The sequence below is a fragment of the Poromitra crassiceps genome (genome assembly GCF_964638095.1).
Source record: "Poromitra crassiceps genome assembly, chromosome: 1".
In the NCBI taxonomy this organism is placed as follows: Eukaryota; Metazoa; Chordata; class Actinopteri; order Beryciformes; family Melamphaidae; genus Poromitra; species Poromitra crassiceps.
The window spans coordinates 93,952,848-93,968,476 of NC_139623.1; the positions used below are offsets into that span (position 1 = coordinate 93,952,848).

The window sequence follows — 15,629 nt, forward strand, 5'->3', positions numbered from 1 at the left end:
CGAGTGAAATGTTCTAATGGTCTCTCCCGATTATAGCCTTAGCTGAACCGTTTGGTATTTTTATAAGCATTTTACGAAATGTCTATGGGAAAATAAATGGCGGATGAAAATCTCTGGTACAGTGCTGAAGCAGGAAGTGACGTTCCACTTTGCCTCTCTATATCTAATGTACTGATGCTGAAGAAAAGTGAAAACAGCTAAACTCAAAGCAGTATCCTGTTTCTAGCTCGGTTTGACATGTTATTTTTCCTCACCAACTGAATTGACTCTGATGACAGATGTACGTGACTGCGATATCAAGTGTAAACGTGTAATGACCAGCCACTTAGTACACCATTGACATGAACACTAGAGAGGGAGACTGACACCGTTATCGGAGGAGCGAGGACGAGTGAAAACTGAGAGCAGAGCTGCCGGGGATTAGTATACAAAGCTGAGGATGGATTTACACAGGAAGAGGAAAAACACATTTTAAACCCACTGTGAAAAACACCTTCTGCTCACTCTAGTAAAAAAAAAAAAAAAAAAAAAAAAAAAATCTGTTTCAGTGTAAATCAAGCCTGATACTGAGAACTGTGCATTTATGTTGGTCTGCAAAAAAGGCAAAGCAAAACAGCGTTGGTTGTGACCAATCATGGCAACAATGTAAACAAGATGTATTTTCATTCATTTATATTTGCCAACAAGAATAGAACCTCAATGAAGACAAATGTACCATGTTGGTAATTAGCTACCAACTAAAATGTTTCTTACATGGTAGACAATGACAAAATACATGTTCATTTTCTGTTTTTATAAAATGTTTTTCAATATTAATACAATATATTATCAATTTACATACATCATAGGCATTAGACCTTACAAAATTATGTGAAATCTAACATAGCGCTCACTGTTATAACAATAAAAAGGCAACATCTACACTTTTTTTGCATCATGAGGGGTTGGCATGAACGTTATTGTGAAACAATGGTATGTGCTGCGTCATCTATAAAAAATAACATAAAAACAGCAACATTTTGGTTGACAGCTAGTATTGTTATCATCCATCAACATGTAGATAATATTGCACTTACATTGGCATGAGACAAGCGCTCAGTACATGGAGAATGTAAACACCAAGAACTCGTTCTGCAGAGTGAACCATTACAGACTGTTCACATAGAGATACATTGCATGAAACTAATCTGAGTGAGTTAGAAATAGAAAAAGGACCCATGTTGGTTCTATACTTTGCATTTCTATCTGTAGCACTGAGACTGTTTCGCCCCCACATTGAACAAGCCCCTCAGAAGAGCACAAAATGTTGATCAAACACAAAAGATTTAATGTTTAAGTTTGTACGACAACTCCTCCGGTCTTTTTTTTTGCATTAGTGTTCATTACAGCATAATGTGCACTGATGATACTGTCTCATATTGAAATGTCCATGTAACAGAAATATCTAAACTTACTACATACATGTGTTTCCATCATTAAATAAAACTAAATCTAATCCCTCATTCTTTCTCAGTGGCTATGTCATGTATTTTATATTGTATCAGTAGAAAACTTTACTTTCAAAGGCAATTTGTGAGAAAACCCTACAACCCTAAGGAGTGGACGACGGGTAGGACTTACATAAATATAAGACATTCTTTTACCCCAGCAGGTATCTTTTGCATAAATGGGGAGTTATTTGTTATAAAGAGCCTATCCAAAGATTTATTTTCTTTAATTCAAACCCTGGAGGCAAAGGCTAGAGATAATCAAGAAGAAATGTTTTTTTTCCTAATCTGTTTGATCTTGTTGTGGTTAACCACGTTATCTCATTGTTCCCTGCGCAGACTGCAATCAAAAGCTCATGAATGCGCCACAAAGAATCAAAGGTCACATTTGACTGCTTTGTTCAAATGCAGCCGCAGATGTGCGTCAGTGGAATCCGATGCGTAAGGCCTTGTTCTTTACCGTGGTGAACTTGCTGACGAACACCCTGGCGAAGGCGGGCTCCACCAGGTAGCGGTAGGACTTGGTGACGTTGGGCGGCGGCTCAGTGAGCGTCACCAGGGGCTGCAGCTGCAGCGAGGCGATGGAGGGGGAGAGGTACTGGGAGGCTCGCGCCACGTAATCCACCAGCCGCCGGTACTGCTGCTCCGACAGGCGCTCACGACCCCCGTCACCCTGGGGAGAGAGAGAGCGAGCAGCTGATTACCAATACTCAGGTTCTGATGCACTCATCCTTTATGGCAGCTGTGTCCAATCATGTGGGCCAAGAGTGTGCTCCCTCCCCTCCAGCTGTATCGGTCGTTGCTTCACCCCCTCTGTAGATCTGGGGAGAGTTGTAGACTAGCACATGCTTCCTCCGATACATGTGAAGTTGCCAGACGCTTCTATTCACCTGACAGCGATGAGTTTAACGGGCAAGACGTAGCGCATGGGAGGATCATGCTATTCCACCCAGTCCCCGACTGACCAGAGGAGCTGCAAGTGGAGCGAGCAGGGGACATACCCTTAATCCGGCTTCCCACCCGAAGACACGGCCAATTGTGGCTGTATGGATGCCCGACCAAGCCGGAGGTAACACGGGGGCGCGAACCTGCAACCCTTTTGTTGGTAGGCAGGGAATCTACCGCTACACTACCCAGAAACTCGTGTCCTGTTTTTCATGCCAACCAAATGTACTTCTGAGGAAGCTTAATACTGTCAAACCAACAACTAATTGTGGAGCCTCACCTCGGTGTCGCTGGCTACTGTCTGCTGCTGTAAGGTGAGGGTGAGCTGGCCCTGCTGCCCTGCCTCCTGCTGACACTCCACCTGGAGAAAAGACAACAGGTTTGGAATGCTTGAGAGTCTGATTCCCTGTGAGGGAGGAGGTTCGGGTGTTTGTGTGTCTGTCGAGGACTGCTGGGTACCTCTGTGATGGGGAAGGCCTGTTGCTGGGTGTCCTCGCTGAGGCTGACCACAAAGAGCACCTCCGAGGTGAGCAGCAGGCAGCCGGCATGCTCCTGCCCCGAGCCACTCACCAGGGTCACCTCCAGCGCCATGTGTAACTCCGGTCGCCCCAGAGACTGGAGCATCTTCCTGTGGCCAAGGAATGAAGCAAAGGGGGGTGTAAACAAACATGGTGTGTGTGTGTGTGTGTGTGTGTGTGTGTGTGTGTGTGTGTGTGTGTGTGTGTGTGTGTGTGTGTGTGTGTGTGTGTGTGTGTGTGTGTGTGTGTGTGTAATAATGTACAGGGGGTGATTTGAGGGGGAGGGAAATACACATGTTGGTGCAAATTATTAAATACACCCCAACCGCTACATGTAATACCATAACATATTTTTTTAAAGTCACCCACATGTAGGCAAGCGCCATAGACATAAGACCACACAAAGTGCCCAGCTAACCTACGCCCATGCATACATGTGAAGTGACCATACATGTCAACACAGATGTATGCATCCTGTAATTGAAGTTCACATGTGTTTTGTGTGCGCTTCCTCCTATACACATGTTGGACAGGGAAACGCGCGTGCAGGAAGCCAAGTGTTCAGTCATGTTCGTCTGACAGCATGTTTACATAGGAAGGCAGGTGTGCAAGTTGCGGAGCAGATGGTAAAGCGGCCATAGTGGGGATAGCTTGGTGAATTCAGTTCTGTTCAGTGTTACTGTGCTCAAACAGTCTGACCCCTCCATGTCTGGGCTACCTGTCAGTGTTACTGTGCTCAAACAGTCTGACCCCTCCATGTCTGGGCTACCTGTCAGTGTTACTGTGCTCAAACAGTCTGACCCCTCCATGTCTGGGCTACCTGTCAGTGTTACTGTGCTCAAACAGTCTGACCCCTCCATGTCTGGGCTACCTGTCAGTGTTACTGTGCTCAAACAGTCTGACCCCTCCATGTCTGGGCTACCTGTCAGTGTTACTGTGCTCAGACAGTCTGACCCCTCCATGTCTGGGCTACCTGTCAGTGTTACTGTGCTCAGACAGTCTGACCCCTCCATGTCTGGGCTACCTGTAGTAGTAAAAGTAATTGATGCATGTCTGATGGAAACCAGTTTGACTGTGAGCAGCACAGATTAAACCACAAGGGAGCGTTATCTCAGTGTTCAGGTATTTTGATCTTTTTCATCTTCCTGTAATATAAGCACAACACACTTCCTAACCCCTTGGGTCATGGTTATTCAATAGTACAGGTGTCCTATAGAAAGTACTGCATCAACAATTTTGCCCGTTTTCTTTATAGCAGTTGACAGCTGACTCCCATGAGACGATATTTCATAATAATGGGGACCGAGCCAAATCGCTGAAAATTCATTAGAAAATGCCGAAAACATGCAAGATGCCAATGGGGTAAACAACCCGTTTTTCACAATTCCTGATGAGCTCACTTTTTGGAGATACAAAGCTCCTTCAGGATTTAATGATAATATTAAATGTTCCACAGAGAGAACACAGAGCGCCTTGGGGAGCCCCAGAGCTGATCCAGCACTGTGGCTCTTCCTGTGCTTCCAGCATTGTTTTGATGATGCAGGACCCAAAGCTAACCTTCTGCTTGGCGCAGCACACGACCTCTCTACACCCTCAATCTCCCCCCGACCTCCAAACCAGTTCCAGCAGAGGAAGAAAGGCGTTCCTCCTCCATCTGATGGCACTGGGACATATCTCTGGACAGACTCATAGTTAAACAGCAAGAACAATTTCTAGCTGGCGGCTTTGGCAGTGTGCTTATAAAAACCTTTTAACATGGCTCTATGAGAACAAGCGAGGGCAGGCTGGCTACCATGTGTGGGATCAAGGTCAAACATCTTTCTCCAGACTTTTTTTTTTTTTTAAGGAAAGTGGGTAATGGACCCTCCCCAAGTAAAAAAAACCCCAAAAAAACAAGACAGCAGGAATGATCAGAGGTAAAGGGAGAGAAAAAGGACCGTGGATGGTGGGTGGATTCCAAGAGAAACAAAGGCGAGCACATGTCCCACTTCTAACAAAGAGCTGGACACAAAGATCATGTGGAGGAAAAGGGAGCCTGCAGGAACAAGAAGTGAACTTACCAGACGTATTTCAGGTGGCTGTTGGGGGCCTGAGCGGCCTTCTCCTCTGTAGGCAGGTACAGCTGTTTAGGGAGCTGCCACAGTCCCGCTCCATGTAGGATACCTGTTGGGAGAGAGTCACAACCACAATCAGCATCCCCATCCAAATAGCTTTGTCATCTGTGATTGACAGGAAGATGAGATGATGACTGTGTTTACAGTAATACACACATTTACATTTACACAGACTTGGCATGGTGGATTGCTGCTCTTCTACACAACAGATCACAGAAATCCTATTTCTACTGAGATTTCACTGAAAATGAACAGGTGTCCAGTTGAGACAGCATCACCTAAGTGTGTGCAGGTTTGTGTGTGTGTGTGTGTGTGTGTGTGTGTGTGTGTGTGTGTGTGTGTGTGTGTGTGTGTGTGTGTGTGTGTGTGTGTGTGTGTGTGTGTGCTTGCACGCCACTGTGCAAACGTTTCCGTTTGAACGAGCGTGCGTGCACAAAGTTTTTGTAGCCGTCACACCGACGTTCTGCCACCCTCCATCCATCCATGCTGCGTCATGACTGCAGCTCTTGAAAGGTTTCCTCCCGGGGTTTGGCCAGATGCAGCGCAGAAAGCGTGGAACATGTTTACGACGGCTCCGTCTGCACATGTCACGGGGAGGTCATAACCCATGTGCGTGTGGTCAAGGCTCCGTCTGCACATGTCACGGGGAGGTCATAACCCATGTGATGTCACGGGGAGGTCATAACCCATGTGATGTCACGGGGAGGTCATAACCCATGTGATGTCACGGGGAGGTCATAACCCATGTGATGTCACGGGGAGGTCATAACCCATGGGGAGGTCATAACCCATGTGATGTCACGGGGAGGTCATAACCCATGTGCGTGTGGTCAAGTTCCCCTTCCATCCCAGCGCTGCCGTCAGCGAGCGGCAGCAGCGAGCCAGTGAAGTCATCAAGTAGTTAAAACGAAGCCGTAAAGAACACAGCGAGTGCCACGCATGATGTCACCGCATTGCTACTCTGCAGCGCAACCCAGCTCTGAGTGGGCGTTTGTCCTGCAAGTGTGTGTGTGTGTGTGTGTGTGTGTTAAGAGAATGGGTGGGGTGTGACAGAGCTACCATTAAAAAATAAAGCAGTTGACCTCCTATATTAGCAACAGATATACTGTCCTTCAGATGTTTCCTATGCGTTTTCAATTGCAATATGTATTGCGGCGTCTGGGTAGTGTCGAGGTAAAAGCATTCACCTACTAGTGTGGAGACCCGGGTTCAATTCCCGGCAGCGGTACTCCCGGCTTGGTCAGACTTTCCTACAGACACAATTGGCCGTGTCTGCGGGTGGGAAGCCGGTGGGGTATTATGAGGCCTGGTCGCTGCACTAGTGGAGAGGAGGCTCTGGTCAAGAGGAGGCTCTGGTCAGTTGGGGCGCCTGTTCGGGGTGGAGGGGAACTGAGGGGAATTGGGAGGATCCTCCCACGCGCTACGTCCTGCCGGTGAAACTCCTCTGTCAGGTGAAAAGAAGTGGCCGGCGACTGCACATGTATCAGAGGAAGCATGTGCACATGTATCAGAGGAAGCATGTGCTAATCGACGGCTCTCCACAGATCGGCAGAGGGGGTGGAGAAACGACCTGGACAGCATGGGGAATTGGCCAGTACAATTGGGGAGAAATCTGGAGAAGAGGCGAGGGGAGGAGGAGACTTTATATATATATATATATATATGCATGCTGGTAACTGTGTATGTGTGTTTGTTGTGTACACTCCTACTCCCATTCTGCTGAGCCAGCAGTGCATGTGTGTGTGGATGCACGTTTGGCCATGTATTTGTGTGTGTGTGTGAGTGTGTTTGTGTGTTGGGCTGGGCCAGGTAGATTGGAGCCAGGCCCCGGGGAGCCATCGCTCTTACACGGAGCTGTTCACCTCATTGGTAGTTTATGTGCTGTAGCAATGACCTGTTAGCGCCAACACACACTCCCTCTCACTCCCCTACCCCCCTCCTCTGCTGCCCCCAATAAAACAAACTCACTCCAGAGGCCTAGACTGCCTGGGTGCATGCGTCTTTGTGTGTGTGCTAACATGTACTGTATGTGTGTGTGAATGTTCATGTGCATATGCATTATGCATGATTATGCATGTGAGTGTGTATGTGGAGACGTCGTCTTTCAGGCCTTTCAGCAGCTCTGTCCTGGGCCCCTCACTACTGAAGGTCTGGCCTAATAAACACTTGGCTCCTGCCTGGGGCCAAGACGAGGGAAGGGGAGAGACCGTCCGACCAGTGATGGATTTATGATGTTCCTGACACACTAACTGTAATTCACATGTGTGTTTATTAGATAGCAGATCTGCATTAGGCCTCGTTGTTGGGCTGTGCTGAATCAATTAGAGAGCTTGCTAGCTCTTAGCCTTGCCAGACTTTTCTTTACACTTCATTTTAGTGCTGTGTGACATATATAACCAGTGTGTGTGTGTGTGTGTGTGTGTGTGTGTGTGTGTGTGTGTGTGCGTGTGCGTGTGCGTGTGTGTGTTAAAGAGCAAGTGAACTCCAAACCCAAATCTGCACAAAGCCTGATGTCACCTTCTGTACTGTACAACAGGTGGTGACATCATCACCTGGCACCAAAGATCAGCCAATAGCAGATGGCGATTTCAGTAATATGCTTTTTACCATTAGATGTCAGGCTTGACACAGATTTGGGGGTTTAGTTACACTGTAATCCAAACGATCCTTTGATAAACAACTAAAAACAAGGCAATCGTAAGAGCCTTGTTTTTACTTGGTATGGGTCAGTAATAGTTGCATGGTTCTGTTTGTGCTTAGTCACCACATGACATAGGCACTAATATGGTTTCATGAAAATGATGAAATGAAATGAAAATCCCCCCACTATCAAGAGGGTGCGATATTGTAAAGAAACTCCTCTGTAGAGAAGCCTACTGGATCCACACTTTGAACACCATTGAGCCCTTTGGTCTTAATGAAGACAACAGTTTATCTTGCTTCCTGTGATTATTCTGTGTTGTATTTGTGATCGATTGATTGTATTTTGTAAGTATTTCCAAGTATTTTCTATGCATTTTTTTCTATGCATTGCTTATATTCAGTCTTGTATTGCCCTGTTTTGCTTCCTGAGTAGAGGCTATGTGGTACCCTCTCATTGGCTGTGTGTTTTGATGACACTCTAACCATGCCCCACCAATGAGAGACTGGTTTTATCCTGGTGGGAGTATTTAACCAGTCATCTACACCATGTCTCTGTTTGACTCTGAAGAAGACACCTTGTGTGTCGAAACGTTAGTCTGCTTGCACTTATTAAATTGCCTTAACTTTGACCGTGTGCTCCAGATTGTTTCTTTCTCATGTGTTCACTCAGTCCCCTTTTCTGAGAAGCACCGGTTGGGCGCAGTTCGTCAGCTGAAGCGTGGATTTCCCTCTGTTCATGGTTTAATGAGCCTCGGTCCCAGACCATCGATACCAAATCTAGGTAATGCATTTCCTCAACCTGCTCTTGTTTCCAGGACCATCCTAGCTCACCGTATCCAGTCTGTGACACCAGTTCGGCCGCTCCCCCGATGGGCTTGGTGAAAACCCCCACGATGCCTTTCCCCACCCCAGAGATGACTCCTTTGGCCTTGCTGCCTGCTGAGCTCTGCGTCTCCCAACCCCTCTGGAAGTTCTGCATGGGCTGGTCCACAATGCCTGCTATCGCCCCTGGAAGAACAAGGAACATCATGTTTGCTCTTAATTACTTGGTTGAATGAACACAAAACAAGAAACTTGCAATTAAAACATGATGCGACGCATGCACGTTATTCAAGCAGCACATTTTTCTCTTTTGTAAAGGAAAGCAGCCGGCCCTTATGAGTTTTCACTTCCATTAGACATGGGAAACAGAACGGCTTACAGACATACAGTATCGGAAATGCCATAAACAGGAATCAGACATGCTCTTGCCATTCATGTAAGATTTGACCACTCATTTTATGTGGCACACAGATGTGATCAGGACATGCAGGACATGTCAGGAATTATAATCCAGTGGAACCCAGAGACATGCAAGCAGCTGTTTGGTTGGAATGACTCTCTGTCTTTGAGACTGATTTGAGACAGACGTGAGTTTTACTGCCCTCTGGGTGTTTATGGAGTCCCTGCTGCGCTGTCTCCACTTCGCTGTCTCATAGGCCTTTGTGTGTTAGTGCAAGAGACAGTCAGCGTATAATGCAGCTTTGAGTGTGTGCCAACGGGACAGCCGATGACATGCGGGTGGGCAGGGCACAAATTTGTGTGTGTTTCTCTGACTGGGGAAAAAAACTACGTGTCCATGTGAATTTGTGTGTTCTGTGTACAACATTTGTTGACTGTGTGGACCTGACTCTACTTTAAGAGGTACAGGCTGTCTTCTGAGCATGGTACTGTGTGGACCTGACTCTACTTTAAGAGGTACAGGCTGTCTTCTGAGCATGGTACTGTGTGGACCTGACTCTACTTTAAGAGGTACAGGCTGTCTTCTGAGCATGGTACTGTGTGGACCCGACTCAACTTTAAGAGTATTGGGCTTCATACAAACAAACAAAAATCTGTGTGAATGATCAGGACAACCAATAGCATTGAGGTCCAGTGTTCTTGTCACCATTTTGCTTGATGAAAATCAAAGTACTGATACTACTACTGTACTGTACCAAACTAGCTCTGTGTGTGCCCATCGACAGAGGATGGACACTAAGTATGAGGACAATTAATTGGGGGATCGGGGTGGGCTATATGGGGTGGGCTATAGTTTTTAGATAATTCAATTTAAATCTGATATTTAAAGGGGATGGTGACAAAAGTAGCAGTTCTATTATTGTTGGTAGCTGTATTATTTGACTGACATTTGTCACACTTTATTAGGAAAAGGAACACATTTAAAAATAGAACACCTCCTGACTGGTGTGTTTCTGCAAGTCTGTAAGTGTTCATCTCTGGGTTTGTCTCATTTGTCCTCACACAGAGTCAACTCCTGTCAAGGTGAGAGAGCTTCTGTCTCCACTAAACTTCCAGGCTGTCAGGCAGCTGTCACATCCATGCCTCCTGGCTAGCTGGTGAGTGTGTGTGTGTGTGTGTGTGTGTGTCCACATACCTAACAAGCTAATTCCGAGGCGTGACAGGCCCTGCCTCAGTCCGTCCCCCAGGCTCTCTGGTAGCTGTCGTCTCCACTCCTCCTGCCTGGTGTAGTGCTCCTCGTCCAGGGACAGACGGTCCATGTTCCTGGCCAGACTGGTGGCCAGGTTGGTGATGGATGTCAGGGTGCCTGCAGGGAGATGATGTTCAATGGTCAGAGTTCAGTTCAAAATGACTTTGTGAGCACTGTGAGTCAGTGGAAAGAAGTGGTGATAGACATCACCACTCACAAGTCTACTAAATCAAACCAAAATTAATTTAGGGAAAGTTCTTTTATTTGGGGGATTAATAACGTATCTTGCTCAAGTATATTTCCGTACTTATAGGCGCATGGGAGACAACCGGGACTTTCCAGTTTGGGGATGACCTCACTAAACAGTAGGCTGCACTACTGCCAAAAAGGTTGTCTTCTTATAGACAAAAATGAAATGCATGGGCCGCCTGCCCTGTTCGCCCAAATCTGAGACTCATCCAGGGAACATTGGATCTTCAATGACACTCTCTAAACAAATATATTCCTGCTCTTTGACATATATAGTGTGTATACATTAGTTTCATTTTGTTAACATATTCATTCAAAGTTCACTTTCACCAGATGACATCCTAAATGGAAACAGTATTCATGAAATGATATATGAGCTGTATCATTCTGAGAGGAGATAGAGAGGAAAGCGAACTTCTTGCTACTTTGTGACTGAGATCACAAAGACAAATGTATTTGCAAAATATACATTTGCATTTTCTAACAATGTGAAATCAATGCCAATTTTCTACTTCTACGACACTACTACGAGTGTTTTTGCTATTTGCTGGGACATTTATTTAGTTCACAAAGAAGAATATAACTTATGATTTTTTCTATAATCTGTTACTGTCAGTATTCTGCACCTCTTTGGGTGTACGTTCTACTCGTGTTGAAACGCAGCGTCACTGTGTTACCTTTTGAGATGTGTTTGACGAAGGAGGTGGTCCCTCTGGACACCCCGCTGACGAAGGCCCCGGGGCCGCGCGTCAGACCCTCGTACGGCAGGCGGAAGAAGTCAGACACGCCGTTACCGATGCTCCGCACCAGACTGGCAGGACTGCCCAGGATCTCCAGAGATCCCACCACCCAGCCTGAGGCACAGGAACAAAAATGCATCATTCATCACCATCATTATCATCGTTATTTGACTTTTAGCTTGTATTTCTTTTCTTTGTATTTTTTTTTCATTTCAGTTTAGGTTTTAGCATTTTGATTGTCATGGATAAGAAGAATGCGGTCTGCGTTGCTTTTCATGTGGCCAAATGTATTCATGTGTTAAAACATTTACAACATCATTGGAGAATTACCCAAGGGGTTTCATAGGATGTAATCAATGTCATGCTTGGAGATTTGTCTTTTACTCATTTCTGGATATAATTTTCTGCTACATAGCGTTCTCAATTTGGCTTTAATGGAAAAAGTCCAAAGACCAAAAACAATATGTTAATATTTTATCTTGTTAGTTTTGGAGGCTGCCATTACAGTTTTGGTTTAGCGTTGTTTTTGTTGTACAATCCACTTTGTCTTTCATTGGAACTTCACAAAAGTGTTTGTTCCTGACTTAGGTTGAGTTTAGTCGATGATAACCTTGATACACAGGCATTAAAAACGCAATCTTGCAGGGAACTAATTACTGTGACATTGATGGAATCTTTTTATTCAATAACGTAAATCTTTCTAACGCCCATACACCTGCTCTTACACCACAGCTAGACCCCCCCCCAATATTGTATTTTTCAATGCTTTTCATAACACAAGAACAGTCTCAGCCAGGAAAAATGGGGGAGAAGTATATATACAGTACATACACTACATACAGCCATGTAAAGTGCTTATGTGCTTGCCTGATTCGTTTTACATAGGATCCCACACAAGGGGTCCACGGGAAACGCCACAGCTAGATTAAATCCAAATTCACTGCTCCATATACTGTACTTGCCAAAACACTCTAAAAAACATACAGAATTTCAAGTCAAACTGAACAGTACGACTGCTGTGGGATGTCGCCATTACACGTTTTCAAATGTGTTAACTCTATGACAATCCCATGATACACGGTAACACAAAGACACGCGTGAATTCACACATGCACACAAGCAGATGCACACACATACATACACACACACGTGCGCACACTCCTGCATGAAATCATACATATGTCACGGCTAGATTTACGGCCTCCTACTATCTCACCTCGCTCCTTCTACCACGGAGTCTGCTTCAGATGGTACGGCTCATTGATATTTATGCGCTGACAATTGCATCACAAAATCAAATAGCCATTCCTCAAGACGCCAGGCCCCGGCTCTGCTCTTATTCCCCGTCAATTCTCGCATGAGTGATGGACTCTAATGGTAGGAAATCAGATCCAGTGGGGCCTAGCGGTCGTTTCTGCTTTACATGCTCTTCCAGTTGTGGTTTTGGTCGAGCGTAAGGCCCTGACAGGAGCTGATGTTTACAGGCCTGAGTCATGGTGACATACACACAGAGACACACACTTGCGCATATACTGGTGTGTGTGTGTGTGTGTGTGTGTGTGTGTGTGTGTGTGTGTGTGTGTGTGTGTGTGTGTGTGTGTGTGTGCTGTGTATGTATGTATGGATAGATATGTATGTGTGTGTCTGTATGCCGTCATGTCTTGTGCGGGTGTGTGTGTGTGTGTGTGTGTGTGTGTGTGTGTGTGTGTGTGTGTGTGTGTGTGTGTGTGCACGTGGTAATGTTACTGTACATCCTAAATCTAATCAGTCCCAGAATGCAATGCTTCCTGGAGAGGCCCTTCCTCCATGATGAGTCAGGTAGAGGAGAACAGAGAGACAGGACATGTTGAAATACGAGCAGAAACGAAGGCTCTAACGAGAGACAGCGGGGAGGAAAGCGTCGGGCCAGAACAGTGATTTCTGAGGTGGAGATGACTGGGTTAAATCAGACCATGTGTGGACTGAGGCTCTGACTAGACAGGAGGACAATGCAGGAGAAAGGTAGGGCGGCTGAACTAGGCCTAATCGGTCTGACTTGGACCTGGTGGCTACTCACAGACAGACCCTGATGTACTGCTGACACGCATAGTGTGAATCATAAGCTAGGAGTCAGTCAAAAGCTTTGATTAAATGATCAATTGTGACACTGCGAGGGACTGGGGTGTGTTTTTCTAGGCCTCAGGCGAGGCAGTTGTTACCTCCTTGAACCTATTGTACTACTACTCTCTGGGAACTACTGTGTCAGATCGTTGAAACTCTGGACTGAGTGAAGATAGACTGCGAAGCGGAGTTTCTCACACATCCTGTTATTCTATCATCCTTAGCTTGTTTATTCTGTTGCTTAATCTGAAGCCTGCAGATACAGATCATCAATCTGTGTCCTTCTGGTGTGAAGTGTATGCAACATGATGGGTCTGCTGTGAATGCATACAGTGGAACATCTACTGGAAGGAGCATTTGCTGTGGGGTGATAATGAGGAAGCCGTATGCCTCCCTCCCTCCCTCTATGCATCCTTCTCTCTGACTCGACCTACCAGCTCTGAAGAGCGCCCCGGCAGCGTAGTGCATGGCGAGTGCGTGCACCAGCTGCCTGGCCGTGGTGCAGAGCGGGCCTCTCTCAAACATGGAGAAGGAGAGTGGCGTGTGGTCCGAGGCGATGTACAGCTTCAGGGAGGCGTGGATGCTGACCAGCACGCTGACCGGCTGGATGGCCAGCCGCTGCAGCCGCACAGGGTGGACCAGCGCCTGCACAGACTGCACCACCTGGATGAGAGGGACAGAGTGTGAGCCCCACTTTAACATAAGCAAACAGTAGAACAGGAGATTCTGTACAGTCCCAAAGTGCGTTTATGCTCATGTTTAATAGGATTGGGGGAGTTGTGTGAAAATGTAAACAACAAGAATCTTTACTTTTTTTTCTCTTCCTGATCTCCCGCCCCATTTTCTCCCCAATTGTAGTTGGCCATTTTCCCCCTGCTGCCCTGGTCGCTGCTCCACTCTCTGCCGATCTGGCGAGAGCCGTAGACTAGCACCATGCTTCCTCCGAGACATGCGCAGTTGCCAGCCGCTTCTTTTCACCTGACAAGTGGTGAGTTTCACCAGCAGGACGTAGCATGTGGGAGGATCACGCTATTCCCACCAGTTCCCTTCCGCCCCGAACAGGTGCCTCTGACCGATCAGAGGAGGCACTAGTGCAGCGACCAGGTAACATACCCTTAATCCAGCTTCCCACCCACAGACACAGCCAATCGTGCCTGTATGGACACCCGACCAAGCCAGGGGTAACACAGGGGCGCGAACCTGCGACCCTCGTGTTGGTAGGCAGGGAATCTACCGCTACACTACCCGGATGCCCAATAATCTTTACTTCAGTTACTTCAGTCAATAATAACCACACATGGCTTTCCACTTGATGCCCATGGTTTTTTTCATTTACTTTGTGGGGAAAACAGAGACAGTATTCAGACCTGCCTAGATAAAAACATTATGTTAGGAATACTGAACCTGGTCAGGGATGGTGGGAGCAGCTCCAGACTCTCTCCCCCTGTGGGGCTCCGCTGTGGTCGAGGACATGGCGGTGTAGGGGATGTAGGTGTGGAACAACGTCTTAATGTAGTAAACAAAGGTGTCTTCTAGGTAGACTCTGGCAGGCTGGAGATGGAAGGTGACCTGGGAAGAAAACACCAGGCAGTGTTATGGGAAGTGCTACTCTACTGTACAACGTGTTATGTGAAGTGCTACTCTACTGTACAAAGGGCACATATCAACTTGGACACAATGATTGCCTGGACCAGCTGGCATTCCATGTTGATCAAAATTGTTGTCTTTAAATAGGTTGACATAATTGCTGAATTGATTTTGTATATACTGTAAATCAGAAGAGAGCAAATCATGCATTTTAAGCAAAAAACATCTGAATAAAAAATAAAAAATAAAGTATGAATTTACAGCAAATGTACAGGGGGGGGGGAATGGCAGCAGTGTGATGCACTGAGAAAAATAAAGTGCAAATGAATGAAGAAGAAAGTGCAGCAACCTGCTCCAGGGTGCAGCCGTCCCCGGCCAGCATCAGCCCCAGCTGGAGGAAGCAGGAGCGTTTGAACTCGTCCAGGGCGTCTGGAGATTGGGTGGGGTTGGCATCGTTGCTCCACGCCCCTGCCTCGGCCCCGCCTCTCTGCTCCTGGCACAGCAGCACGGGGAAGTGGAAGCTGGCCCGGTTGTACAGCTGGTTGTCCACTTGGAGGCCAGAGCAGTGGAGCTCGATCAGAAAGACGTGGCCTATCAGAGCGGAGACGGGTGCCGTGCCCTCGCCGGGGTCGGCTGCTGGAGCCAGGCTGAGGAGCAGCTTGGTTAAGGTAAGCCTCAGCAGCTCCACAGAGCCCGAGGGACTGGTGATGTCATCACTCAGCGCCACGCTGGCCTCGCTGAGGAGGACTCTGAAGGACAGCTTCTGATCAGAGGAC

General features: G+C 46.8%; 1 protein-coding gene across 1 annotated transcript in view; it reads right to left on the reverse strand.

The window, feature by feature from the left end:
* Positions 1 to 805: 805 nt before the first annotated feature.
* Positions 806 to 15,629, reverse strand: part of vps13b (vacuolar protein sorting 13 homolog B) — a 661,063-nt gene continuing 646,239 nt past the window's right edge. Inside the window, exons 59-68 of the mRNA XM_083634457.1 lie at positions 15,203 to 15,629; positions 14,671 to 14,835; positions 13,701 to 13,929; positions 11,104 to 11,280; positions 10,124 to 10,294; positions 8,539 to 8,715; positions 5,011 to 5,113; positions 2,892 to 3,060; positions 2,713 to 2,793; positions 806 to 2,160 (exon numbers count right to left, since the gene is read on the reverse strand). Of these exons, the coding sequence (XP_083490583.1) occupies positions 1,912 to 2,160; positions 2,713 to 2,793; positions 2,892 to 3,060; positions 5,011 to 5,113; positions 8,539 to 8,715; positions 10,124 to 10,294; positions 11,104 to 11,280; positions 13,701 to 13,929; positions 14,671 to 14,835; positions 15,203 to 15,629 (1,948 nt within the window). The 3' untranslated portion in view covers positions 806 to 1,911. The remainder of the gene's footprint in view (positions 2,161 to 2,712; positions 2,794 to 2,891; positions 3,061 to 5,010; positions 5,114 to 8,538; positions 8,716 to 10,123; positions 10,295 to 11,103; positions 11,281 to 13,700; positions 13,930 to 14,670; positions 14,836 to 15,202) is intronic.